At 55.6% G+C, this 27944-nt stretch overlaps 1 protein-coding gene across 3 annotated transcripts in view; it reads left to right on the top strand.

Annotated features, from left to right (window-relative positions):
• Positions 1–27944, top strand: part of ACOT7 (acyl-CoA thioesterase 7) — a 140086-nt gene that overhangs the window by 14713 nt on the left and 97429 nt on the right. Inside the window, exons 1-3 of one of the 3 annotated variants that reach the window (XM_075906806.2) lie at positions 11967–12124; positions 17508–17625; positions 27671–27827. In XM_075906806.2, the coding sequence (XP_075762921.2) occupies positions 12024–12124; positions 17508–17625; positions 27671–27827 (376 nt within the window). In that variant the 5' untranslated portion in view covers positions 11967–12023. Of the gene's footprint in view, positions 1–11966; positions 12125–17507; positions 17626–27670; positions 27828–27944 lie in introns of those variants that run through there. The other 2 variants (XM_075906807.2, XM_075906808.2) reach the window with 2 other exon arrangements.

The following is a 27944-nucleotide window of genomic DNA, read 5'->3' on the forward strand; positions in this document are numbered from 1 at the left end:
ATGAGGTTTGTGAATGGGATGAGGGTACCTCTGGGAAGTTGTCTGTGACTAGTCTGTCCTGGAGCAAGGTAAAAGTTTCTCTGAGTGTTTACCTGAGGGAGATAGTTGTGTGTCTGTGAGTGAGGCCTCTACATGTCTGCCTGGAGCCTCAGAGGAGAGGCTGGAGTCAGATTTTTGGGCTCTCCCTGCCCTATTTCGGGGAACGTGTCCCTCTGGAACAGTCTGGAGTGGCTGGCCAGAGTGAAAGTTTAGTTGGGGGGAAAAGATCAAATTCTGGAGGGCACCCTGAAATTAACCTGGCATTTGTTACTTGTGTGCCCTGATTTTTATAATAGGGGTGAGATTTCCCAAATGATCTTCCCCTAATCTCATTATTAATATTTGGGTGGTGGCAGCGGAAGTTTTATTCCCAAAATCTAGGTTTTTAAGATTTTGGGGGAAGTTTTATACCAAAGCCTGGTAGATAAGGCTTTGGGGTACATTTGCTGGCCCCCACTTCTGCATTTATCATGGGGATAGTGGGGAAGGAGCCATGACAGCCCCCCCTTCTGATAGTCCGGCGCATCTGATAATCCAGCACCCCCTGGGTCCTAAAGGTGCCGGATTATTGGAAGTTTACTGTATTTGCATATATATTGGCATGTCTATGTAACCACACTTAAGTTGTGGCCCTCGGCATGTGCTCTGAGTTTCATTGTGGCCCCCGGGGCTTCCGAAGTTGGGTAGCCCTGGTGCAAACAGTTACGCTTTCACATCCCTCGTTTGGAGCGCAGTCTGTCGGTTTCTCAGAACCCGTGTTGCTGTTGCAAGGGCTCCTAGCCACAAGGCAGAGTCTGACTTGACCTGCGTGCGGCGGAAGGCCCCCTTGCTGGGGCGATGACTGAGCTCCTTCTTGAGCTGGAGAACTGGATCTCCAGGAGGGTCCAATAAGCGTCCTCCGTGCTCTAGATCTGAGCAAATCACCTGCTGCTGCTCTCGCTTGGCCAGTCGTTTGATTCTAGATTGACTTTTACTTGATCACGCTTCCTCCTGTTGGCCAGAAGTTGCCGCAGAGGTAGACGATGCAGTCCCCAGTGGGATAGCTAGGAGCGGGAACGTGGGCAGACCCCGGCGTCGGGGTGGATGGGCACTGACGCTGTGCTACTCACTTCCCCGGGGCCATGCCCCGTTCCTAGCCCTGGTGCCCCCAGATGCAGGGCTTCCCCGCCGCATGGGGCGCCTGCATGGGGAGGCTCAGAACATGGCAAGGCAGAGCTGCTGGCGCGTAGCTCGGCTCTGGATGTCGGGCTGAGCAAGACTCTGGGTTGTGGTGGCAGCACTTGGGACTGCTCTCTGCTCCCATGGGGTGGGCTGCAGCTGCCTGACGTTCTGGGGACAGCCCTGACATTTGGGGCTTTTTCTTATATAGGCGCCTAATGCGTCCCATCCCGATGTTTCACGTTCTGTCTGGTCCCCTGGGCACGGCCCACCCGTGGCTGTGCCCAACACTGCCCAGCGCTGACAGGCCAGGCTGGCTGAGTGGCACGGCTCTGCTCTGGAGGGGGCTGGCATGTGCAGTGCACTGCAGCCTGCGTGACCCTCTGTACATGGCCACGTCCTCTTCGGACCGGCAGGGTCGCTGGTGCCAAGGGCTCAAACGTGGAGCCCTGTGGCCCGGCTATCGTCTGTGTTAAGCTCTGTGCCGCCGAGGACATGGAGGTGACTTTAGGGGCAGGTAACTGAGAGGGGACCCGCTCCTCTTGATGCTGGAAAACGGATTCGTGCAGACGCACACAGTGTTTTCTGGCCTACTTGAGAGATCCGCCAGCCGAAAGCAGAGTGGAAGGTAGAAGCAGTATCTCAAAGTCCAACAACTGATGTTCGCTTTGTTGGCTCATCCGTGTAAATGAGACTGTGGTTTGACTTGTGCATTTTATGAAACACTGTAATGATCCAGCCTCGGATCTGATGCTTCTGACAACAAGGGTGTGTGTGAGATTTATTGGACTGTAACTGAGAATTCTTGTTCCAGTCATAAAACTATATTGGAGCAAATATTGCAGATGGCTTGTTCATAGACCAGACACGCCAAACTCAAGAGCGGTCCTATTGGGTCAGACCAAAGGTCCATCCAGCCCCGTGTCCTCTCTGCCGGCAGAGGTCAATGCCAGATGCCCCAGAGGGAGTGAACAGGGAATCAAGTGATCCCTCCCCTGTCGCCCATTGCCAGCCTCTGACACACACCATCCCTGACCATCCTGGCAAATAGTCATTGATGGGCCCAACCTCCGTGAATTTATCTAGCTCTTTCTTGAACCCTGTTAATGTCCTGGTCTTCCCAGTCTCCTCTGGCAAGGAGTTCCACAGGCCGACTATGTGCTGCGTGAAGAAAAACTTCCTTTTGATTGTTTTAAACCTGCTACCTATTAGTTTCATTTGGTGACCTAGAATCATAGAATTCTAGGACCGGAAGGGACCTCGAGAGGTCATCAAGTCCAGTCCCCTGCCCCATGGCAGGACTAAATACTGACTAGACCATCCCTGATAGACATTTATCTAACCTACTCTTAAATAGCTCCAGAGATGGAGATTCCACAACCTCCCTGGGCAATTTATTCCAGTGTTTAACCACCCTGACAGGAACTTTTTCCTAATGTCCAACCTAAACCTCCCTTGCTGCAGTTTAAGCCCATTGCTTCTTGTTCCATCCTCAGAGGCCAAGATGAACAAGTTTTCTCCCTCCTCCTTATGACACCCTTTTAGATACCAGAAAACAGCTCTCATGTTCCCCCTCAGTCTTCTCTTTTCTAAACTAAACAAACCCAATTCTTTCAGCCTTCCTTCAGAGGTCATGTTCTCTAGACCTTTCATCATTCTCGTTGCTCTTTTCTGGACCCTCTCCCATTTCTCCACATCTTTCTTGAAATGTGATGCCCAGAACTGGACAGAATACCCCAACTGAGGCCTAACCAGCGCAGAGTAGAGAGGAAGAATGACTTCTCGTGTCTTGCTCACAACACTCCTGTTAATACGTCCCAGAATCATGTTTGCTTTCTTTGCAACAGCATCACACTGTGCTAGGACCTAGTTCCTATGTTATGGGAACAAGTAAATCACTTTTCCTTATTCATTTTTTTTCACACCAGTCATGATTTTATAGACTCCTGTCCTGTCCCCCTCAGTCTCCTCTTTTCTAAGCTGAAAAGTCCCAGTCATTTTAATCTCTTCAGATGGCACCTGTTCCCAACCCCTGAACATCTTGGCTGCCCTTTTCCGACCCGTTTTCCAATGCCAATAGATCTTTTTGAGATGATGCAACCACATCTCTGTGCAGTATTCAACATGTGGGTGTCCCATAGTTTTATGCAGAGGCAATAAGATATTCTCAGTCTTATTCTCTCTCCCTTTTTTAATGATTCCTAACGTTCAATTTGCTTTTTTGCCCGCCACTGCACACTGAGTAGATATTTTCAGAGAACTCTCCACACTGACTCCAAGATCTCTCTTGAGTGGTTATAGCCAATTTAGTCCCCATGTAGCTAAATGCTGGCAGCGTCCAGATCTGTGTGTAGAGCCCTGCAAATCCACAGATAGCATCTTTATATCTGCAGGTATCTGCATCTGTGGATGTGGATATCTGCCGCTCGTATCTGTGGATACAAGTTTGTATCTGTGCAGGACTCTGTCTATGGTTGTTAAATTCTGGAAGGGTCTTCTGATTTGAAGCATCATTTCCCCCCTTGATTCCACAATGATGGGAGCTTATCTTCTAGCATGCAGTAGTATAGAGAGGGACAAGTGCTCTGTGTAGCCTACAGAAAATCCTTGCAGATAATTCTAACTTTAAAGCATTTGGCTGGATGCCTACTCTGCCCCTCGCTGCCAGGGAGATAAATGGCAAAATCTCTCTCTTCCCTCCCTCCCCATAAATGTCCAATATTTGTAGTTGCTGATTTGAGTTCTGTCGTCTAGCTTCTGAAGAATCCCTCCAGCCCGGGCACTTTGTATTCTCAAGATCGTGGATGAGAGCCAGATATATTCACCTCTGAATACGAGGCCGGCCCGGTGAGCTTGGAGTGCTCTGCACGCAGTCTTGTGGTAACTCGTAGGCAGGTAGAGGCTCGGCTGAGCCACAGAATTCTGCAGGACTTCTGTGCGTGTGTTTCTTGGACTGAAATAGTCACTGGTCTCCTGCGAGAATGCTGCGGGTGTGGCTCTCTGTATGTACCCTTCAGAGAGGAGTGCGACTTCTGCATGGTATCGTGGAGCCCAGACGGTGAGTGGGAGATGGGGGGCCAGGTACTGTTTGACGTGGCTCCTGCTAGCTCAGGTGGGATGAGAGCTCCCTTCGTGGATGCCTGGCGGAGGCGTGGAGGAGAGGATGCGGAGGCGTCCGTCTCTGGCTTTAACATAGCCAGCGACATCCAGGCCAGTGAGGTCTGGTCTTGTGACTGGGTGCATGTGAAATGGGACTGTACATTTGTGTGTGGCTATCAAATGGCAGCTGAAGTTGGACGGTGGCAAGCGGAGACTGGCTGGCGGCTTGTACAGGGTGTACAGCTTTCTTGGTGGCTATGAAGTGGCTGAGGAGCGGGATTGAAACTGCTGGGCTGGAGAGCGAGAGGTGCAGGCAGCTGCCCTCGGAGTTCGTGCAGCCGGCTGAGCATGGTGTTTTACCAGCCGAGCAGCTGGCCTCTCCCCGAGGAGGTGGGTGTGACGGCGCGTTGGGGGTTCCCCGTCTCCTGCACCCCGAAATGGCACAAACAGACTTCACCAGCCGGTGGAATAGAGGAAGTTTATTGCCTCTCCAGGATACAGCACAGCACAGATGTAGTCTGGTCACAGAGCTGGGCTAGGATGCCTCAGGCCCCCTTGAGATGGGGGAGACTGGGCCCCTAAACTCCAGCCCCTTCTCCTAGGCTCTCCTCCATGCTCTCCCACAGTCTAACTACACTCCCTTCCAGCCCTGCCCCCCCAGCCAGGGCAGCATTCCACCTTCCTTTGTTCCTCTCCATGGGGGGTGTCTGGCCACTGGTTCAACAAGTTTGGCCTTACCTCTGCCTAGCGAGGTTTTCCCTGCTGGGTCTTGCTCCAGACAGCAGGGGTCACCACAGCCCAGCAAGTACCCCCACTACGTCACAGTTCTCCCCCCTCCGAGAGCGAACTGAGCAGGGTCACTCCGCTCGTGACCTAGGGAAGTTCGGGTCCTCTGCGTGGGAACCCGCCCCGGGGACATGGGTGCTCCCCTTGACTCAGGCCGGCCGTGGCAAGGCCCCACATGAGCTGGCTTCCCTCTGTCCACTCGCCGCCCCGCTCCAGGGCGACTGGCGCAGGCCTGTCCTCGGGGGTCACACCCACCCTTCCGCTGGCCTTGATCTCTGGCCAGGGTCTCTCGGGCCGGGGCCATGAGCCCAGTGAGCCTTCTCTGGACAACCAGGGCGGCTTCCACCCCCGAAGCTCCATCCAGGGAGGTCTTCCCCTCCCATAACTCTCTCAGCAAGCCCAGAGGGTCTATCTGGGGTAGAGACCCCCAAGCCGCTTTCCTCCTGTCTTGGGCCTTCCCGCCCCTCTGGCAGGAGTCACAGGACCGGCAGTACCGCTGCACGGCTGTAAAGATTCCCGGCCAATAGAAGTGCTGGAGCAGCTTCAGCCGGGTGCTCCGGATCCCCCGGTGGCCCCCAACGGGGACATCGTGGGCCAAATACAGCAGCTTGAGTCGATACTTTCGGGGGACGACCAGCTGCCGCTGGACCCCCCATGCCCTCGCCTTCCTGGGGGGGAGCCACTCACGGAACAGGAGCCCACGCTCCCGCAGGAATCTCTCCTGGCCACCTCTCCCCCGGGGCTGAGCTGCATGGAGGCCAGCCTGGTCCCTCAGCCTCTGCAAGGAGGGGTCTGCCTGCACCTCAGCCTGGAATTCAGCTGCTGAGGCAGGGATCGGGACCTGTCCCCCACCTCTGCCTAGGTCCGGAGTCCCAGCCTGGCTGGACCCCGTGTCCACTGGGATGGGACCCTGAGGACGCTGCCAGGAGTCCTTCCCTGGACCCACGTTGTCAGCCCCCCGCTGGCTCTGGCTCCGGGTAGTGACTAGAGCCCGCTGGGATTCATGGGGCCACTCCTCTAGGTCATTCCCCATCAGCACCTCGGTGGGCAAGTGCGGGTGCACCCCCACTTCCTTGAGGCCCTCTTTGGCCCCCCATTTCAGATGCACCCTGGCTACAGGCACCTTAAACGGGGACCCGTCTATGCCCTTCAGGGTCAGCTGCGCGTGGGGTAGTATCCGCTCCGGGGCCACTATGTCGGATCGGGCCAGAGTCACCTCCGCCCCCGTGTCCCAGAAGCCCGTCACCTTCCTACCATCCACCTCCAGGGGTAGGAGGCACTCGCTCCGCAGGGGCCGTCCTGCCCCCACCCGGTACACGGAGAAATCCGCCTCCTGAGAATCAGACCTCCCAGGGGAGGTGCACTGAGCATCCTTCCCCTCTCTCTGAGCTGAGGTTTGCCTGCCAGCCCCTGCCTCTGGGGCAGCCTGCCCTTCCTCCCGCCCCAGCCAGTTAACCCTGGAAAGTCCCCGGTCCTGGGACCTGGTGCACTGAGCCCTCTTGTGGCCTTTTTGCCCACAGCGATGGCTAGTTAGACTTTGGGCTATCTCTGTCCAGGCCCTGGCTGGTTCTCTGGGGCGCAGACGACCTGTTCCTTGGTCTCGCCCCGTAGTTGACTCCCTCCGTCGCTCAGCCGAGATCCGGTCTCTGTGCGGTTCCCTCTCTCTCCGGGACTCCCGTTCACACCCGGACCGGCTCTCCGTGAACTCATCCGCCAGTCTCCCGGCCTCCTGGGGGTTCTCTGGTCTCCGGTCCTTGAGCCACAGCCTCAGTTTGGGTGGGCACGCTTCATAGAACTGCTCCATCATGACCAGCTTGAGCAGCTCCTCTGCGGTCTGGGCTCCGACTCCAGACACCCACTTGCGGCCGTATTGCGCCAGGCGGGAGGCCAGGTCCACATAGGTTTCCCGTGGCCCTTTCTGTACCCCCCGGAACTTCTTCCTGTACATCTCGGGGGTCAGCCCGAACTTGTGCAGCAGGGCCTCCTTGCCTCGGTTGTAATCCCCTGGCTGTAGGTCCTCCACCTGACTGAGCACTCCGGCCGCCTCCTGGTTCAGTGCGGGGATGAGCTCCTGCAGCCAGTCAGCTGGGGGGACCCGTTGCAGTCCACAGGCCCTCTCAAAGGCACTGAGGAACCCGTCTGTCACCCATGTCCTTCAGTTGGGCCACCACGAGCCTCTCCAAGCGTCTGGCAGTCCTGGGACCCTGGGGCCCATCCACTCTTGGCGCAGCCGGTGCCCCGCCGGTTCTCTGCTCTGCCATGGCCAGCTCATGCTGTCGCTGCCTCTCTCGATCTTGGCACTCCTTCTCTCGATCTTGGCGCTCCCTCTCTTGGTCCTGGCGGTCCTTCTCTCGGTCCTCTACTTCCAATTCCCTGATCCGCAGCTGGATCTCCAGCCGCCGCAGCTCCGCTGGGCTGGCCCCTGCCCTAGATGGGCTACGGCTTGCAGGCCTCCCGGGAGACGCTGTCTCATCTCTCCGTTGGGTTCCAGCGCTCCTCCCCCTCTCTGAGCCTGGCACACTCTCAGGGGGGGTCTGGCTGCTTCCCCTGGGGACAAGATCCTGGCCCTGTGGCTGGTCATTCTCTTCGAGCTGGGCAATCAGCTGGGCCTTGGTTGCTTTCTGCACAGGCAAGCCCCTCTCTCTGCACAGCTCCACCAGCTCTGCCTTCAAGAGTCGGGCGTAGGCCATCTGCCCGCTGGGCCCCTCGGTGCAGACTCACCAGTCTAGTGCTGCAGCGCCCCACGATTCCCAGGAACCGCTTCGCTCTGTCTCCAGCACGCCTGGCTCCAGGGCTCTTGCTTCTACTGCGCCTTGTCGCTTGCCGCTCCATCCACGGGGTGCAGTGCATCCCACTTCTGACACCAGTGTGACGGCCCGTTGGGGGTTCCCCGTCTCCTGCACCCCGAAATGGCACAAACAGACTTCACCAGCCGGTGGAATAGAGGAAGTTTATTGCCTCTCCAGGATACAGCACAGCACAGATGTAGTCTGGTCACAGAGCTGGGCTAGGATGCCTCAGGCCCCCTTGAGATGGGGGAGACTGGGCCCCTAAACTCCAGCCCCTTCTCCTAGGCTCTCCTCCATGCTCTCCCCCAGTAACTAACTAAATTCCCTTGCAGCCCTGCCTCCCAGTCAGGGCAGCATTCCACCTTCCTTTGTTCCTCTCCATGGGGGGTGTCTGGCCACTGGTTCAACAAGTTTGGGATTACCTCTGCCTAGCGAGGTTTTCCCTGCTGGGTCTTGCTCTAGACAGCAGGGGTCACCACAGCCCAGCAAGTACCCCCACTACGTCACAGTGGGATTGTGGAGGCTTTGTTTTCCCCGTTGCGTTTAGCAGTAGGGGTCACCGTCCTGGCCTGCTCTAAGGATGCGGGGCGGAGAGGGGGTGCTAACCAGTGAGATTAGGGGGTAATTTCCTGAGGGGTGTGGCTAGACTTGGGAGTGAAATGGAGTCTCTTGAATACATTCCAAACAGATGTACTGCTCTGCTCCGTCCTTCTGACCTCCAGCCTGAGTCTGCCTGTGTCCAGGGCAGCCAGTCTGCACAAGCCTCACAGCAGAAGAGCTGGCTGTGGGCCGTGTGAGGCACAGTTCGACACAGGCAAGGGACAGTTCGACACAGGCAAAGCCCAGTGCGATCCGGTGACTTTCTCAACTTAGCCGGCCCCAGCAGACTGGCGAGTCTCGGGCGGCGCTAGGAAGGTCTTGAGCTCTTTGGTTAAAGCCGGGATGTGGCGCAGGGCCTGGGCCAGACTCCCTAAGGGGATCCAGCTGCCCATGACGCAGCGTTCCCTGGGATCTGGCTCTTTCCATGTGGAGAAGGACTGGAGGGCAGGTGCATGCGCTGAGATGCTGGAAAAACCCCTTGTCCGCTGGGGCATCTCTGCTGGGGCTTAGGTCAGCTGGACAGCCCCCCAGGGTATGTCTACACTACCACCCTAGTTTGAACTAGGGTGGTTAATGTAGTCATATGAACTTGCAAATGAAGCCCGCAATTTGAATTTCATTTGCATGTTGCCAGGCGCCGCCAGGAAGCCTATTCCGAACTAGCTAGTTCGTGCTGCGTGTAGCCGCGGGCACGGAGTCCGCACTAGAGGACATTTAAAAATGGCGGCGCCTGGCAACATGCAAATGAAGCCCGGGAAATTCAAATCCCGGGCTTCATTTGCAAGTTCGTATGACTGCATAGGATCATAGAATCATAGGACTGGAAGGGACCTCGAGAGGTCATCGAGTCCAGCCCCCCGCCCTCAAGGCAGGACCACGCTCCGTCTACACCATCCCTGACAGATGTCTATCTAACCTGTTCTTAAATATCTCCAGAGAGGGAGATTCCACCACCTCCCTTGGCAATTTATTCCAATATTTGACCACCCTGACAGTTAGGAATTTTTTCCTAATGTCCAATCTAAACCTCCCCTGCTGCACTTTAAGCCCATTACTCCTTGTCCTGTCCTCAGAAACCAAGAGGAACAAATTTTCTCCTTCCTCCTTGTGACCCCCTTTTAGATATTTGAAAACTGCTATCATGTCCCCCCTTAATCTTCTTTTTTCCAAACTAAACAAGCCCAGTTCATGAAGCCTGGCTTCATAGGTCATGTTCTCTAAACCTTTAATCATTCTTGTTGCTTTTCTCTGTACCCTTTCCAATTTCTCCACATCTTTCTTGAAATGTGGCACCCAGAACTGGACACAGTACTCCAGCTGAGGCCTAACTAGTGCAGAGTAGAGCGGCAGAATGACTTCACGAGTTTTGCTTACAACACACCTGTTGATACAACCTAGAATCATATTTGCTTTTTTTGCAACAGCATCACACTGTTGACTCATATTCAACTTGTGGTCCACTATGACCCCTAGATCCCTTTCCGCCATGCTCCTTCCTAGACAGTCGCTTCCCATCTTGTATGTATGGAACTGATTGTTCCTTCCTAAGTGGAGCACTTTGCATTTCTCTTTATTAAACCTCATCCTGTTTACCTCTGACCATTTCTCTAACTTGCTAAGGTCATTTTGAATTATGTCCCTATCCTCCAAAGAAGTTGCAACCCCACCCAGTTTGGTATCATCTGCAAACTTAATAAGCGTACTCTCTATCCCAATATCTACATCATTGATGAAGATATTGAACAGTACGGGTCCCAAAACAGACCCTTGAGAAACTCCACTTGTTATCCCTTTCCAGCAGGATTTAGCACCATTAACAACAACTCTCTGACTACGGTTATCCAGCCAATTATGCACCCACCTTATCGTGGCCCTATCTAAGTTATATTTGCCTAGTTTATCAATAAGAATATCATGCGAGACCGTATCAAATGCCTTACTAAAGTCTAGGTATATGACATCCACCGCTTCTCCCTCATCCACAAGGCTCGTTATCCTATCAAAGAAAGCTATCAGATTAGTTTGGCATGACTTGTTCTTCACAAACCCATGCTGGCTATTCCCTATCACTTTATTACCTTCCAAGTGTTTGCATATGATTTCCTTAATTACCTGCTCCATTATCTTCCCTGGGACAGACGTTAAACTGACCGGTCTGTCACCCTAGCTCGAACTAGGGTGGTAGTGTAGACATACTCCCACGGAACACAGGCTCAGGCCTCGTGGCTTGCGTTTGGCCTCTTGTCGTTCACGGGTACGTGAGCCCGCCCTCAGCCTGTGAAGGCCGGAGCTCTGCCACGCAAGTGCAGGTGTGGCTGCCGCTTTGTTGGCAGGAGCGTTTTCCTGCCAGGGAGAGTGTTGCCAGCGTGCATGCCGTGGACCGTGCACGTGCCGGCTTTTAGCAGCGGGCCAGTGTCGGCGCAGGCTTGCGGTTGAATGCTCGTAGCGCGCACGTACGCATGGCAAGGTGCGCCTGACCCCTGCTGTGGAAGTCTCCTCCCAGCCTTGCTGCAGCCTCCCCAGGGCTGGCTGCCTTCCAGCAGCAGGAAAACCCTGGGCATGGGTGGAGGGCATAAGCAGCAGAGCTGCTGTGCCCCTCGGGGCTCCTAGTGCAGACGTAGCCTCGGGTGTGACTCACGCCCGGGAGCAGTGGGGCTGGGGTTCGGCTTGCCCGCGAAGGCGTAGTGTGGCGTGGCGTGCTGTCCTCCAGCTAGAATTGACAGGCAGGAGGAAGTGTTAAGGGCTTCCTGTCGGCCTTCGCTGGCTCTAGCTCCGCTGCCTTTGCCAGCTAGGCACGACCTTAGCGCTAACAAACGTTGACTGGTCAGTCGGTCGGGTGCCAAGGGAAATGAGCCTCTGCGAAAAGCCCGTCTCGTACTTCCATGCCCCTCCGGACGTCCCTCCCAAGCGGTCACAGGGATCCAGAGGGCGAGTGTAGGGACGTTCACTGGTGGCCGAGGGACTGACCCTCAGCGAGGGGACAGCGAGCGAGTGTAAGGAACCCTGTTCTTTCCTCCTCGCTCCTCTGTCTTGCAAGGGTCCGACGCCGTGAGCACCGAGCATCTGCCTTGATGGGAGTGGCAGGAGCTCTGCACCAGGCTGGGCAGGGTGAGGAGGGGTGAGCGTGTCGTGGAGGCTGGGCATTTGCTGCTTCCAGGCACAGGTAGCTCCCCACGCAGCCAGGGCCTGAACTTGTGGAACCCTTCCAACCCTCGAAGAGATGAGGGGTCCCACGGGCCAGGGCAGAGGGCTTGGACTGGGGCCAGGTGCGGTGGCCCCGTTTGCGTTTCCTGGGCGTGCAGGGGTCAGCGGGGGTCGGTGCTGGGCCCGGCTGCGGGGAGTCAGTGCAGCCGAGAGCTCTGGGGAGCGCCCAGCTTTGGGCAGCGACTCCTTGTGTAACTGTGGGGCAGGATGATTCCTAGGACAGCTAGTTTTAAGTGAGTCATGCGGATTGGCTGAGGGCCCATCTTCCTGTGTTGGATGGGACAGCACAGGCAGCTGCTCAACTCGTAAGTTGGCGTGTGGCTGAGTTGGAGCAGCAGCAGCCGTGTGATGCAAACCGTGAATGAGTGCAGCCCTGTGCCTGCTCCGGCTGCAGCACGCACATTCGCCGGCTCCGGGGCGTCCGCCAGCATGGCCTGCGAGCTTGTCCGGTAGGTGTGCGGCGCTTCTCGTGTGTCCGAATTCTGCCGCGTAACAGGCAGCTCATGTCAGGCCACAGCGGGCGTCTCCCAGGGAAGGAGGGTAGAAAGTAGTGCACGCAGCTGGGGCCGGGCTGGCTGCATGGAGGAGGAAGCTGTCTGTCTGCAGCAGCCTCTCTAGCCCGTGTGGCAGTAGCGGGTGTGTGTGGGGCGGGGGGGCTCCATGTCTCACCAGAGCTGGCCTGCGCCCCCAATACAGCAGGTTTTGTGACCCGGAAACATTTGTGGATTTGACACTTTCCCCAATGGTTTGGCTGAAGGGTGTGATGGGGGTTGATTCGCAAGGGGTTGGCTGCCATGCCCACTACAGCCCGAGGGCAGGAGGCGGTGGTGCCTTATCCCAGCCGTGAGCCCGGGGGCAGGGCAGTGTTCCGCTAGGATTACCCGCCCATCAGTGGGGCTAGCTTAGTTTTGTGCCCAGTATTGAGTCCGTGGGTGCTTGTTCGGGTGCGCGCCACAAGTTGTTAATAAGAGCTTATAAACCTCTCCCTTTTCCCTCTGCTGCCATGTCTCCTCCCCTCCCTTCCCCTCGCCCCTGCTGCCCCCCACCCTCCTCTGCTGTCCTGCCTCGGGCCCTTCTCGCTCCCCTCAGCCCTTCGGGGACCCCCCGCCCCATCCTCCTTGACCCCTGCAACAGCCCTTCTCTTCCCCCGTGCCCACTCCTCCCCTAGCCCCACTCTGCTCATCTGCAGCTACACTCCCCATCCCCTCCCTCTGCCCACCTGCCCTGCCTCTCTCCTCCGGGGCAGTTTGCGGGGGCTGGAGCCTGGGGCCGGGACTGCAGTACTAAAAATAGCACCACGGCCCCAAAGCCCCCGCAGCCCTGGCCCCAGCTGCTCCCGGGGTGGGGGAGGTGCGCATATAAAACATAAGAACGGCCGGACTGGATCAGACCAAAGGTCCATCTAGCCCAGTGTCCTGTCTGCCCACAGTGGCCAGCACCAGGTGCCCCAGAGAGGGTGGACCGAAGACAATGATCAAGCGATTTGTCTCCTGCCATCCCTCTCCAGCCTCTGACAAACAGAGGCCAAGGACACCATTCCTACCCCCTGGCTAATAGCCTTTTATGGACCTAACCTCCATGAATTTATCCAGCTTCTCTTTAAACTCTATTATAGTCCTAGCCTTCACAGCCTCCTCTGGCAAGGAGTTCCACAGATTGACAACACGCTGTGTGAAGAAGAACTTTCTTTTATTAGTTTTAAACCTGCTCCCCATTAATTTCGTTTGGTGACCTCTAGTTCTTCTATTTAGGGAACTAATAAATAACTTTTCTTTATCAGCCCTCTCCACACCACTCATGATTTTATAGACCTCTATCATATCCCCCCTCAGTCTCCTCTTTTCTAAACTGAAAAGTCCCAGTCGCTTTAACCTCTCCTCATATGGGACCTGTTCCAAACCGCTAATCATTTTAGTTGCCCTTTTCTGAACCCTTTCCAAGGCCAAAATACCTTTTTTGAGGCGAGGAGACCACATCTGCACACAGTATTCAAGATGTGGGCGTACCATAGTTTTATACAGGGGCAGTAAGATGTTCTGGGTCTTATTTTCTATCCCTTTCCTAATAATTCCTAGCATCCTATTTGCCTTTTTGACCGCCGCTGCACACTGTGTGGAAGTTTTCAGAGAACTGTCCACGATAACTCCAAGATCTCTTTCCTGATTTGTCGTAGCCAAATTAGCCCCCATCATACTGTACGTGTAGTTGGGGTTATTTTTCCTGATGTGCATTACTTTACACTTATCCACATTACATTTCATTTGCCATTTTGTTGCCCAATCACTCAGTTTGTTGAGATCTTCTTGGAGTCCCTCACAGTCTGCTTCTGTCTTGACTATCCTAAACAGTTTGGTATCATCCGCAAACTTTACTACCTCACTGCTTACCCCTTTCTCCAGATCATTTATGAATAAGTTGAAAAGGATTGGTCCCAGGACTGACCCTTGGGGGACACCACTAGTTACCCCTCTCCAATCTGAACATTTACCATTTATTCCTACCCTTTGTTTCCTGTCTTTTAACCTAAAAACTGGACTAGTCGTTGGGCTAATGAGGGGCTGGTGCTTTGGACCTGGGTCTTCACGTCCCAGGTGAGTGCCCCGCCCGCTGAGACCCCACCCCTCCTCCTCTGGGAAGCAAGTCCGTTCCAAGACCCAAAAGAGGAGATGTCCAGCAAAGCCAGCAGCTGAGCTGACCCAGATTTTCTGACACGCACAACATTCCCCAAAGATTTGAATTTGGTTTGACCTGAATTTTTGCAATGGCCAGTAACGAGCAGACTCGGCTGTGCACCCTGCTGCCCTGCTCTCGGCCTGCCCTGGGATCCAAGACTTGCAAGCCTCTTGCGCTTCCTTTAAACTCTTGGACTTGTCCGTGCCCCAGCCCAGCTGCTGTTCTCGTAGCGCGTGCTGTGCTGCTGGGTTTGTTCTGGGATGAGGATGTGCTGCAGGAAGTGGCTGCCATAGATCAGATTGGGCCAGTGGTCCATCCCTCCAGGGTTCTGTCTGTCCAGCATATGTAACCCAACTTGCAGAGAAGTAACTGCTTCTTGAATTGACTTCGGCACCGGAGGCCTCGCCCAGGCGTGCCCTGGGATAATCCCCTACCTCCTAAACCCATCACTGCAGTAATCCTCAATTAGACCGCGATTAGTTTTCTTTTGACTGAACTCTTCTTGGAAACCGTTTGGTGTCGTACCCAAGAGGCCGCCCGCTATGTCGCCGTTCAAGATCAAGAACTCTTGGGTTGGGTCACGTGCCCAGTGAGGTGACGGGTCAGTCGCGACGCAGTCCGGAGTAAGGGATGTGAAATCCCATTTAGCCAGTTAGACCCTGAACCGGGATCCCATGGGGAGGCATTGGGGCTGCCTCAGTCAGGTGGGGCTGGAGTGCCCCCAGCCTGCGGCATGGTGAGCCTGGCTGGGTGGAGCAGCCTCCTGCCCGTCCGGTCCCAGATAAGCATCACCCGGGCAATGCTCACCACTTCGCCATCACATCCCTAGTCCTGAGCCGTCGTGGGGGGAGAGGCTGCTGGTTCCAGGTGGTGGAGGACTCTCCCAGGGCCTCCCCCGCCCCTGCAGGTCCTGTCCCCTGGCTCACTCCTGGGTGCTGTGGTGGTTTCTCCAGCCCCGCTGGGCCCCCTTCTCCGGCTTGCACGGACGGGTGCTAGTGCCCTCCACCCCCAGGTCTGCTGGCCCCGGTTAGTGAGAGGCTCAGTGCCTGAGACCTTGCCAGGGTGGTCAGCTGGGGCTTGGAGGGAGTGGGGGCAGGAAGCGTCACCCAGAGCTGGGTCTCGGGTGTGGCCAATGGAGGCGGCTGCTCGGGCCCCGCGCTTGGGGGGTGCCTCGTGGGCCATGCAGTTTGGAAGTGGTGGGCTGGTCCCTGAAGTGGCGCATTCGTCAGTCCTGCCCTGGGCCCTGCGCCCCGCGGGGCTGCTGTGGAAGGGGCTGGGCCGTTTGCCTTGGCTCTGACGCGGGTGAGAGACCAGCACTCACGTCCTGCCTCGAGCGAGGTCGCGTTGCTGGTTCGTCCCGTCTGCGGCGAGCGAGTGTCAGACGTGCCAGCGCGGCTTCGGGGCCTGGTAACCATGGCGGTGGCCAGGAAGGGGGAGAGCTGGTTTCCGTGGGTTTGACTCTGCGGTGCTTTACCTGTAGCAGTGGACCCGGCAGCGCTGCCCTTCTCTGGAGCGCAAGAGTGCAGGGGCTGCTGTGTCGACAGCTCTGGACTTCCCTCTCTGGGAGGCCGACGGGGAGGGGGCCTTTCTTGCTGTTCAGTGGCGGGTGGGGTGGCTTTCAAGACATGAATAGTCCCCCAGCGTGGTCCGTCTCGGCACCTGGCGAAGTCTGCTCCTTCGGGGGTGCTTGTGCTGCAGACGCTCAACGTCGTTCTGGAACCGACCGTCACTCTGGAGCCACGTTCTCAGAATTTCCCTCCGGCTGTGACACCCCCTCGCCCCCCAGCTAAACCATGTGACCTTGGAAACTTCAGGGGTAGCCGAGTTAGTCTGTACAGGATCAACTTAAAAATCAGCCAATGGGCTGGTAGCACTTTCTAGACCAGCCAAACCTGTGGCTGGCACAGCCCACTTCTGCAGGGGACGGAGTGTTGAGTTTAGGCTGTGCAGGCCTAGCAGGGCCGTGCTGTGGAGGGGGAGGCCGAGTCCTGGTGGGACATGGTACCAGCGAGGCTTCTGGTCTCCCCTGCTCACCGTTAACCCTTGGCTGCCGCGCTGGCTGTTCCTGCCGGTCACGGTCTGCTTTGGGCCCCTCTCCTGGGAGAGACAGACGGTCTTTTGGGGAAGCCTGTTGACAGCTGTCACCCGATCTGGGGGCGACTTGTCCTGGGAGCTGTGCTTCTTGGGAGGGATCGTGCTTTCTCTGAACAGTCTGTCTGGGGCCGTGTGGCAGGAGCAAACTGACTCCTGGGAGGGAGCATGGACAATTGGGCAATGGGAGTTAGGCCAGCTGGGGGCTCTGGGAAGTTCTGTGCTAGCCCCCCCCGGGCCTGAGCCTTATTGACCCCTCTGTGAAATGGGGACTGTACTAGGGATGTCACAGTATAGTCAATAACCGCTAAGCCGAAGCTTACAGGCTAATGCTACAGACTACACGCATTTACCTCCTCCCCACTCCCCTCTGCAGCCAGTACATTTAGCAGCAGGCTGGCCAGCAGCCGAGCTCCGTTCTGGCTCACGCCGGGTCTGGGCCTACCCCTGCTATGGGTCTCCATTTAAAGTGTATTAGGAGCCGGGTGGGCAGGCAGCCCAGCTCAGTTCTGGTTTCCGCTGGGTCTGGGTGCTCAGGCCGCTCCCCCCCCCCCCCCCCGCAGACAGGGACTGCTGCCAGCCCCGCCCCCGGGACTCTAGAATAGGCGACTGATGATAATTCCCGAGGTGACTCGGCTATTCAATTAACCGATTGTTAACATCCCTAACCTGTACTGGACAAACATGCCAGTTTTCGAGGCGTCGTTACAGCTTGTAAAGCCCTTGCAGAGCCTCTGACAAACGGGACTGGTGTGAAGGGGGCTGACGTCTCGGCCCCTTTCACCAGCGCTGCGTTAGTTGTGAAAGAAGCAGGAGGTGAATTAACGGGCAGCTATGTTGGCCGCCCCATCTGCTGCCTATGACTTCGCTCCATCGTCTTGTCTCCGGTTAAATCGGCCACTTGTGGGCAGGCTAGTGGCACCGCTTCCGCCCACCGGGAAGGCACCGTGGCTGGTGTTGCACTAGCCGCGAAGGGCGGAGCTGGGTGTTCCCCAGGCTGGCTGGTTCCAGGCGGGGGAGGTGGGAGGAGAACTGAAGTAAGATTTTTTGCATCTTCTTCCATTGCAGGATCATGCGCCAGGATGATGCAAACCTCGCAGGCAACGTCCATGGGGGGATCATCCTGAAAATGATTGAAGAGGCAGGCGCCATCATCAGCACCCGACACTGCAACTCCCAGTCAGGGGTACGTAGGCGGGGGGCTGGAGCGTGGCCATTCCAGCTGCTGCTCTTAGCACAGGATCCTGGCAGAGCACCCAGCCCCATGTCATGTAGTAACCACTTGGGACGGACCCACGTGAGTCTGGGCGGGGAAGGGACTGCGAGGGTGGGAGAGAACCGCGGCAGCCATTGACGTCAGAGAACGCTGCTCTCCGTTCCTGTGGTTTTTCTTGGTGCTTGTGGTACAGGATGTTTGCGAGGGGCTGTGTCGCTGCTGGACCCTTCACCTCTGCATTTCCGGACTCTCTTCACTTAATCATGCAATCTTAGCTCCCGTTTCCGGCATGATTGGGCCTGCTGCAGAGACCTGGCTAAGGTGGTAAATGTGAGCAAGGAACCTGACCCTTAAACTCTGTGTTCAGAGGCAGGTGTCTGGTCTGGTGTCTCGTTGGTGTCCTTTTCTGTAGAAGTGCCATCTAGTGGAAAACACGTGGAAGTTTGACATCGGCTTTTTCTGTTAGCGTGCAAGAAGGGAACGGTGAAACTAGCATTTTTCTTCCTCTTTCCATTTCACTTAAGAATGATTTTCTGTGGTTCTTAGAGTTGAGAAGATTTGTGAGTGACTTAAAGTACACTCTGGGTGAGGGATCTCCCAAGCTTTGAGATTTCCTGGAGACAGACACTGCACTTCTCTCTCACTCAGCCTCTTCTCTGTCCCCAGGTTGGAAACTGAAGTTCTGTCTCTACTTATCCAGAGACCTGATATGCCCAAAGCCGGCCTGGACTGGCACCTTCCAGGGGTTACAGTTTCTGACCTTGTTTGAAATTCAAAAACAGCCTGTTTGCTGAGGCCTTTAACGGGCTCTTTTAGTCTTCAATCTTTGTTGCCTTTCACACTTGGACTATTCAGAGGTGGCTCTTGGAGAAAGAACCATTGGTCGCCCCCTGGCCATGGCGATGTAATGTATCTTCGTTCTTGGAGCGGTGTTGGGTGGCATTTTAAAATGCTGCCAACAGAGATGTTTTCTGTAACTTGTTAGAGCCCGTGTGTTCTACCCACCCCCGATTCCGCGCCACCACTGTGAAGAGAACACGTGGGTTGCAAGTCCGTGTTCAGAAGTTGAAGAGGGGCTTGTCGAAGTTGAACCAGCCAGGAAAGTTAATCTGAATTAACCTAACGATGTGAATTTGAATAAATTGGTTAAACCGCATTAAATCCCTTGGAGGAGGAGGAGGAGGAGGATGTTTGTAGATTCTAGGCCAGAAGGGGCCATTGTGATCATTTAATTTGGCCTCCTGCATAACAGAGGCCATAGACCTTCCCCAGTATCATTCCTAGCGCAGAGCTCTCTTGACTTAAAAAGGTCAGTGATGGAGGCTCAGTTACGACCCCTTGGCAGATGGTTCCAGTGGCTGGCCGCTCCCTGCTACCCATTTGCACCTGATTTCTAGTCAGAATTGGATTCGCTTCAACTGCCAGTTTGTTGTACTTTTTTCTGCCCCACCTCCCCATGCGTTGGAGGAAGGCCAATTAGCTGATGGTCAAGATGACAGTCGGCTGGCACAGTCCCAAGACAATCCCACTTCCCCACCAGAGGATGCGATAGTCCTGGATGATGAACACACGATAGCGGACCTGAAACAATTCCAGAACCTTTTTAAGAGGGTTGCTACATCACAAGAAATGAAACTTCAGGAGGTGAAGGAGACGCAGCACCATCTCCTGAAGATTATCTGCCCAGCACCATAGGCCAGAATCGCGTTGCCCATAGCAATTATGGAGGTGTCAGAAGACATCTGGCAAACACCTGCATCAGCTCAGCCGACCTGCAAAAATGCGGACAAGAAATATTTCGTCCCACCTAAAGATCTAGATTTTCTTTTCTCCCATCCTCGGCCAAACTCACTGGGCGTCGATGCAGCAAGCCAACAGGCAAAGGCCCCTCACCTTAGATCAAGTAATGGTGACAAGGAGCGAAAGAGGCTAGACCAATTTGGGAAGAAGGTCTACTCGTCTGTCACCCTGCAGCTTAGGTTAGCCAATTGCTCAGCACATCTGGCAAATCCCGACTTTGACAACTACTCCAAACTAGCACACTTGATGGAGCATCTGCCTGATACCAAGAAGCCCATACTCAGGGCAGTCATACGGGAGGGCCACAGAATTGCCCATACAGCACTGCTGTCTGCAATTGACATTGTGGACACAGCAGCGAGAACAACAGCTACAGCGGTCATGATGAAAACAACATCATGGCTTCAGGCCGCGGAGGTGCCAAAAGAACTGCAGTCGAAGGTAGAAGATCTCCCCTTTGACAAGCACAAGCTTTTTGCCAGCAACACGGATGAGATTCTGCACAACAGCAAAAACACGCGTACCACCTTGCATACCCTGGGAATGCACACACCACCGTACAAGCGCAAGAGCTACACCCCCTACATTAAAAACAAGGACTCATACTACAACTGTACTCAGTACAGACCATATGAGTGCCAGGCAGTGCACCCAGAGGAACTGCAAACAGCAACCATGTTCTTCTGGTGGCCAGGCCCCGAAGCAGCACATTTGAAACATTGGTTGAGGGCATGCCCGACCCCCCGCCCCCCCCACTCCCCAACCAGCCAGTGCAACAAGACCAGAACCATCTATCTGACGACAGATTACATCCATTCCTTCATCACTGGGCCTCCATAACATCTGACCAGTGGGCCATAGAAATTATCCCTACGGGATATTGGATTCCATTCAACTCCCTCCCTCATATCCTTTCCCCTACCCCGTCCCATCTCGTGAGATACCCCTCAAACGAGAAACTGATCAGCTTTTTCATCTAGGAGTTTTTCAAAAGGGGTTGTTCTCCACCTATTTCCTGACCCAGAAGCCTACAGGAGGCTGGAGACCAATCCTAGACCTCCACAAACTAAACAAGTTCCTGCGAAAGTAGAGATTCAAGATGGTCACACTGTCTGCAATCAGACCAGCGCTGGACAGAGGGGACTGGTTCGCTGCCCTTGACCTACAAGATGCATATTTTCACATTGCGATACATCCTGAGGTTTGCGGTAAGAAACGCACATTTCCAATGCAAAGTCCTACCTTTCGGCCTTTCCTCAGCACCGCGGGTCTTCTCAAAGGTCCTAGGGGTGGTCGCAGCATACCTTCGGTGTCAGGGCTGCGTCATCTTTCCATATCTGGACGACTGTCTAATAAAGGGATGCTCCAACCCCAACATGACAGTACATACCTGCCTTCAGCTCATGGGCCACATGGCGGCCACCACATACGTGGTCTAATATGCACGTCTACATTTCCGAGCTCTGCAGCATTGTCTGATGTTGGTCTATACACCATGGATACATTCTCTACAAAAGACTGTCCTTATCCCCAGACAGGTCCTGGAACCTCTCCAATGGTGGACATCTCCCACCAATCTTCTCGAGGGGGTGCCCTTCTTTCAACCAGAACCATCAGTCCAAATCACACCTCACTAATGGGTGGGGAGTACACCTGCAGCAACAAACAGTGCAAGGCAAATGGTTACCACACGAGGCACTACTCCATATCAACCTGCCGAGCTCAGGGCTGTCAAGAATGCATGCAAGCACTTCACATCATCCATCACCAACAGACCTGTCCGTGTCCTTACGGAGAACACGACCTCCATGTTTTGTATAAACAGACAGGGAGGAGCACACTCCCGATCTCTGTGCGGAGGCGGGCCGCCTCTGGAACTGGTGCATCCAACGTGGGGTCACATTAAAGGGAACATACTTACCAGGGGTGAACAACACTGGCAGACGTTCTGAGCTGCAACTCCACCCATCGATCACAGGTGGGAACTCCACCCACAGGTGCTAGACTCCATTTTTTCACAGGTGGGGCTATCCAACAACGGACCTATTTGCAATGCAATATGCCCTTGCTTTTGCTCCCACACAGGGAAGGGGTCCAAGGGAGACGCATTCCTAATCGCATGGGACGAACCGATTTACTATGCCTTCCTGCCAATACCGCTAATCCATCTGGAAGCAGCCTGGTCATCCTAGTAGCCCCATCATGGTCCAGACAGACCTGGTACCCTTATCTGCAACACATGTCCATGGAACTACCACACCTGCTCCTTCACTGCTGCAATCTCTTCTTCCAGAATATGGGCAGACTACTGCACCCAGATCCACACACCCTCCATCTCCATGCCTGGCTCCTGTCTGGTTTCGAGGTGCAGAAGTAACCTACTCGGAACAAGTCAGAAACGTCCTCATGCATAGCAGGACACGCCACTGGAGTAACTTACCAGGAAAAATGGAAACGCTTCGCATCATGGTGCTGCCAAAGAGAACTCAGCCCAGACAAGACATCAATCCATATGATACTCGACTACTTATCCTCTTTAAAGACTGAAGGCCTGTCAGTGTCTTCTATAAAAGTTCACTTGTCAGCCATTACGGCCTTTCACGACCACATAGGAGTCATCGGTGTTTGTGCATCCCGTGATGAAGAGATTCCTTAAGGGCCTTCCCACCTCGTAGAGCATCTCCGCCCTCTTGGGATCTGTATTTGGTCCTGCAGATCCCTATGAGGCCCCCCTTTGAGCCCATGGCCACATGCCCTCTCCTGCTCCTCACAACGAAGGTGCTGTTTCTGGTGGCGATCGCGTCAGCAAGGAGGGTGGGCAAGTTAGGAGCCCTAATAGTGGGCCCTCCACACACGGTCTTTGCTAAGGACAAAGTGACTTTAGGGATAAAGGCTGGATGTGGTCTCAGTCAACACACGCTTCCGCATTAAGGAACTGATAGTTTTACCTGCGTTCTTTCCAAAGCCACATACATCGCTACTCACGCCATGCGTCCCGCCCTCCATGTTAGACGGGCCCTGGCTTTCTACATCGACGGGACGCAGGCGTTTCGCAAGTCCCCACGCCTCTGGCTCCATTGCAAACTACTCCGGGGCAACCCACTCTCCACACCGTGCATTTAGAAACTGATAACGAGCTGCATCCTCCGGTGCCGCTCCCTTGGTAACAAACCACTAAAGACGGCCCCGAGGGCACTACAGAACATCCACGGCATTCCTTAAGGGGGTGCCCTTAAACACATTGACCGGGCAGCCACGTGGTCATCGGACCACGTTCTTGAAACGTTACGCCATCATGCCTCAATTGGCGGCTGACACGTCCGTGGCTAAGGCGGGTCTATCTGCTGTTACACAGCAGTGACTCCGAGTCCCACCAGCCATGGCGAGTACTGCTTTGTAGTCCCCTAGAGTGGAGCACCCACGGGGGCATCCCCCGAAGAAGAAAAGGCAGTTACCTTGTGCAGTAAGGATTGCTCTTTGAGATGTGTGTCCCTGTGGGTGCTCCATGACCCTCCCTTCCTCCCCGCTACTCGGAGTCCAGGTGCTCTGTGGTAGACAAGGAACTGAGGGGAAGGGGTCAGGCCGTGCTTAACTGTCAACTGCCACCAGTGCGAGAGGCTCACTGCGCACGCACAGCCCGACTGCTAACTGCTATGAAAAAATCTCCCATCTGCGGCACCGGGGAAGACCCGTCACCTACAGTGGAGCATCCACGGGGGGACACCTCGAAGAACAGTCGCTACGGCACAAGGCGCGTAACTTCCTTTTTCCTGGCGTGAGGTGAAGGTTTCAGGCCGGCTGTTCCCCACAGCCCAGGTCTGTGCAGGGTGACGGAGGAAGAAACGAGAGATGATGATGAAACTGATCAGTTTGAACTTTGCTGCTGCTTGGCTGTCGAGTGACTGGCTGTGTTGCTAGGGGTTTCCAGGGAGCTATTTGTGTAGTGAACTTCCGCGGGTTACTGATGTGGGGTCATTTTAAGACTGTCATTTTCCTCAGAAGTTGCCTCACGTGTTGGGGTTTTTCTTGTTCTCTGAAGGGAGGGGGAGGCGTCAGACACAGGGGGTTTGGGTGAAACCTGGAATGTGTTTACATTGCTGATTTAAGTGTCTCTTTTCTAAACTGGTGCTTGCTGAGGATGGTCTAATTCACCCCTGATTGGGGCAGCTTGTAGACTCCGGGTCTGGCTGCCACCTGGTTTGTCTGAAGGCCGTGGGGGAGGAGCTGCCAGTCAGAGGGAAACTTTGCAAACTGTGAATTGGGGTAAGGCCAAGAAGCCCTTGGCTGAGATTCTAGAAGCTGATCTCTGTGCGAGTGGAAGTGAGGACCTTGATCAAGCTCTGCCAGCCTGGGCCCATCTCTCCCAGCACTGGAAGGATGCCCTCCAGTGGACATCGCCATCTGGCTCCTTGACTGCCATCCCAGCACCCTCCAAGTGAAGTCTAAGAGGAAAACTTCATAACTCCTGGGTTTTGTGGGTTTGTGTTAGACACAGGTGGGACCCCCGTGGCCTGGCACCCTCGGGACCTGACCAGTCCTGATCGAGGGAGTTTGCCGGACCAGGGGAGGTCAGTGGTGGCCCCTTACCTGGCTCTACACCTGTCCCTAGCTGCCCATCCCCCGCCCTGGCCACGACAGTAGCCCCACTACCACAGCCAGCCCCAGCTGGGTGGCCTGCTTCCGGCTGCTCAGACAAATTAGGCTCCCAGCCCTGCTGCTGCCACTGGCCCTGGCCGGGATGCTGGCCCCCTGCCACTGTGGCCCCTGGCTGGGATGCTGCTGCATCCATTAAGCTGCCCCCGCCAGCCAGGCACCCAGCCACTGGCTCAGTGCTGCCAGCCCCACCTGGCTGCCCCTTACTGCCCAGCTCCCAGCTGCCGGCACTCTGGCCCAGGAACAGCGATGTCGCTGGACCAGAGTGTCCTGGATTTGAGGTTCAACCTCTATTTAACTATTCAAGCCATGTCGGTGACATTCCTTAGCTGGGCTCTAACCAAATACTCAGCCACCACAGAAGGCTCCTTCCTAGATGTATATAAAGGCTGATTACTTTGGGCATTAATTTGGCTTAACTGCATTCCAGTGGCAAAGCTAACTCAGTGGGTTGATTTGTTGTTGCTTTAGTCTTGGTTCAGTTTTAAGATTTTTCGTTTCATTGAGGCTTTCAATAGAATGTGTAAGTGACACTGATACAGCGCTGGGCTGGCGCCTTTGCCCTAAAACCCTGAGCAGGTCATGCAGGCGCAGAGCAGGCTGCCGTAGCGCCTTGGAGGCTCGAAGGAGCTGGAGTGACACTGAGCGCTGGCTGAGCTGGGTCGGACGGGGCTTGGCTGGGTTGGATGTAACCTGGGAGATGTTGGTCAATGTCAATTTCAGCCCCCCCTCCTCCCTCCACCATTGCAATAGGCGAAAGGCCATTGGTGACTAAGTGCAGCCTCTGTCAGGAGCCCCCTGGGCAGCCCCTGTGGGTGTTGGGAGTCCCCCATGGGCAGCCATGTTGCATGTTCTGCCTTCCCTTCATTTCTTGCAACTGTAAAAACTGTTATAGTGGAAAAAAATTAAGTCCTCCCTCCTTTCCCCCCGCAAATTCTGCCAAGCCTAGTTGTGCAGCACTAGCAGGGGAGCACTGGGCACCTGCTGGCAGAGCGAGTGTCTCATGAGGGCTGGGAGCCTGCGTTTGGAGCCAGGCTGCTGTGTGCAGACTACACCGATAATTCAAGTGCAGACAAAGCAGCTGTGTAGGAGCGTAGGCCTGCTTACCGCAGGGCAGGGCGGCCGCTGAGCTTGCCAATAGGAGCTAGCTAATCCCTCCTAGATGATTGAGCCGAGAGTTTAGTTTCACAACTCTTAAGATCCAGCCTTTCAAAACACCACTGAGTTTGGGTGCCTTAACCGTAGGGTGGATTAGCCCATCTACAGACCTAGGCTCTGACTTGCAGACGTCTACAGCTCCAGCTGCAGCACCTCTGAGAAATGACTCTCTCTCTCTCTCTCTCTCTGCTTGAGCACCCGCTGTCGCTGAGTGGGTGTTGCTCAGAATTGGGACAAATAACAATCTTCTCAACCCTACAAAATCCTCTTCAGGGAGTTGGCAGTAGGTGGCGCTGCAGCCCCTCTGTGCGTGTGAACAGCGGGCGCCTGGACCCAAACCAGAGCAATGGATTCCGTTCCTCACCACGCGCCCTCCCGGAAGCGCATGAAGTTGGACAAATGGCTAATTGTCAACATTGTGGCAGCGTAAACAGCCTGAGCGGGAAAGCAAAGCGGCTCTGTCTGTTCTCCGGGCTGGCTCCATGGGGTACACCTGTGCCTTTTTGCCTCTAAGCACCTCCACTTGTATGTCTCGTTTGGCTGCAGTGTTCTGTGATCAGAACCCCTCCTAACAGCACTGCAAATAATCCGGGGATAGTGCGTTTAACGGGCCCCCCTCTGGCAGACGTAGCATGTAGGCAACACTTGAACAGGGGGCACCTGTCCCCCCCCCCCCCATTGGCTTCTTCTCTGAGAAGGAGCAAGAGGAAACCTGAGCGTGTGCCCAGAATGCACCCATTGCATTTGATCCCTTACCTCCACAACCGCCAGTTTCAGTCCAATGGTAAATTGGCTCAGAGTCAGTTCTGAGCCTGAATTATCCCCGTCCTGAAGACCAGCCCCTCCAACTAAACCAAACCCGTTTGGCAGAGCCCCCGACAGTGATCAGTTCTGTGGTGGTACATGCGTGAAAGGGTTAACCTAAATTGGACACTGCCCGGATTGAGATTAGGGGTGTCAGTGTGTGGACTACATGATGAACCAATAAACCTGGGCTTATCGGTTAATTGTCGACTTACGTGCACCCCCCCTTTGCTGTGAGCTGGTGTTGGGGGCGTCCGATCCTGTGGAGCAGCCTGCCCTCTCTTCCCAGCTGCGCTACTGCCTCTGATAGAGAGGCAGCAGCACAGAGGGTGTGGGAGCTGGTACATGTGGGGAGCCAGCTCTCAGCACATGCTGGCTCCGTGGAGCTGCCTGCCTCTGAGGCAGGGGGAAGGGTAGCCAAAGCCAGTGGTCAAGGGATGCCGGCTTAGAAGCCAGCTCCCCCAACTCCCCGGCCCCTTCCCGGTGCTGCTACCTGTCCATTAGAGGGAGAACCCCGGGGAGAGCAGGGGAGGCTGCTCTGTGGAATGTCAGCAGAGCTCCTGTCCATGGGGAGCTTGGACCCCGCCAGACGGGCTGCTGCCGCTGTATCAGAGGCAGCAGCACAGAGTGACAGGTAGGAGCCGGTCTGCGTGGAGAGCTGGCTTTTAAATCTGCTCCTCTGGCAGACTGGCTCCTGCCTGCCACCCCACACTGCTGCCTCTGATAGAGCAGGGCTGGGAACGCACTGGCTGGCTGCCAGCCCCACACCGGGGACTGTTGACAATCGTGTAACTGCAAAGATTTGATGCAGTTACACGACTGTTCAGTTACACGCTGTCTACCATCCCTACCGGAGATCTCATGTCAAGGTGTAACCAGGACTGACTGTTTTTGTCTGTTCTAAAGAGCTGGAATATGCCCGGGCCAAGAGCATGGGGGAGATGTGATTAAACGAGTCTGGAATTCGGATGGAGTTCGCGCATGGTGGGCGGTTGGGCTCAGTTAAACAAAGGGTCTTACTCCCACTCCAAAGTCCACCACAAGCCCGGCACCCTCGGGACCAGGGGAGTCAATGCTGGTCTCTGAGCTCCACTCCTGGTCCCCTAGCCCGGCTTCCCACCTCCCTGTTACAGGCCCCCAGCTGGGCTCTGTTCCGGGCCACTGGCCCCCGTGCCAGGCTCTGCACCAGGCCCGAGGTTCCCGGCTGTAGGGACTCTGGTCTACCCACATGTGTGGTCCTGCTGTGCCAGTTTTTCCCCAGAGGTGCTTCAACCATGGAGCCCCCATGGTGTCCCTGAGGTGCTGGCCCAGGGATGTTTGCCGGGCCCACGTCCCGCGTTGAACAGGCTGACCCTGGCTGCATGGTTGCCGTGTGGAGCCTGTAGCAGCGCTGCGGACGGCGCAGCGGGTGAAGCGCTCCCAGCTCAACGTGGCGCGGCGTTGGGGAGGTCGTGTGAGAAGCTGCTTCTGCCTTCCCGGGAGGGTAGCGCTCGCCGAGGGGTTCCGCACTCTTCCTCGCCCGCGCTGCGCGTTCGCCCGTCCCTTCTGACGGCATGGGTCGCGCTGGGGACTCTAACCGCGGTTCCTCTGCTGTCTGCAGGAGCACTGTGTGGCGGCACTGGCCCGGGTGGAGCGGACAGACTTCCTCTCACCCATGTGCATCGGGGAGGTGGCGCACGTCAGCGCAGAGATCACGTTCACCTCCAGGCACTCCGTGGAAGTCCAGGTCAGCGTGCTGGCTGAGAACATCCTCACAGGTAACTGCTGCTTCGCCTGCCTCGTGCTCTCCCCGGGAATGAGCCCCTGAAGCAGCGCAGTTTGGGCAGGCGTGTTGCTGTTGCTTAATGCGCCTCGCGGAGCCTGATTTCCAGCTT

Source organism: Pelodiscus sinensis, chromosome 24 (genome assembly GCF_052426305.1).
Source record: "Pelodiscus sinensis isolate ZL-2025 chromosome 24, ASM5242630v1, whole genome shotgun sequence".
NCBI classification, from domain to species: Eukaryota; Metazoa; Chordata; order Testudines; family Trionychidae; genus Pelodiscus; species Pelodiscus sinensis.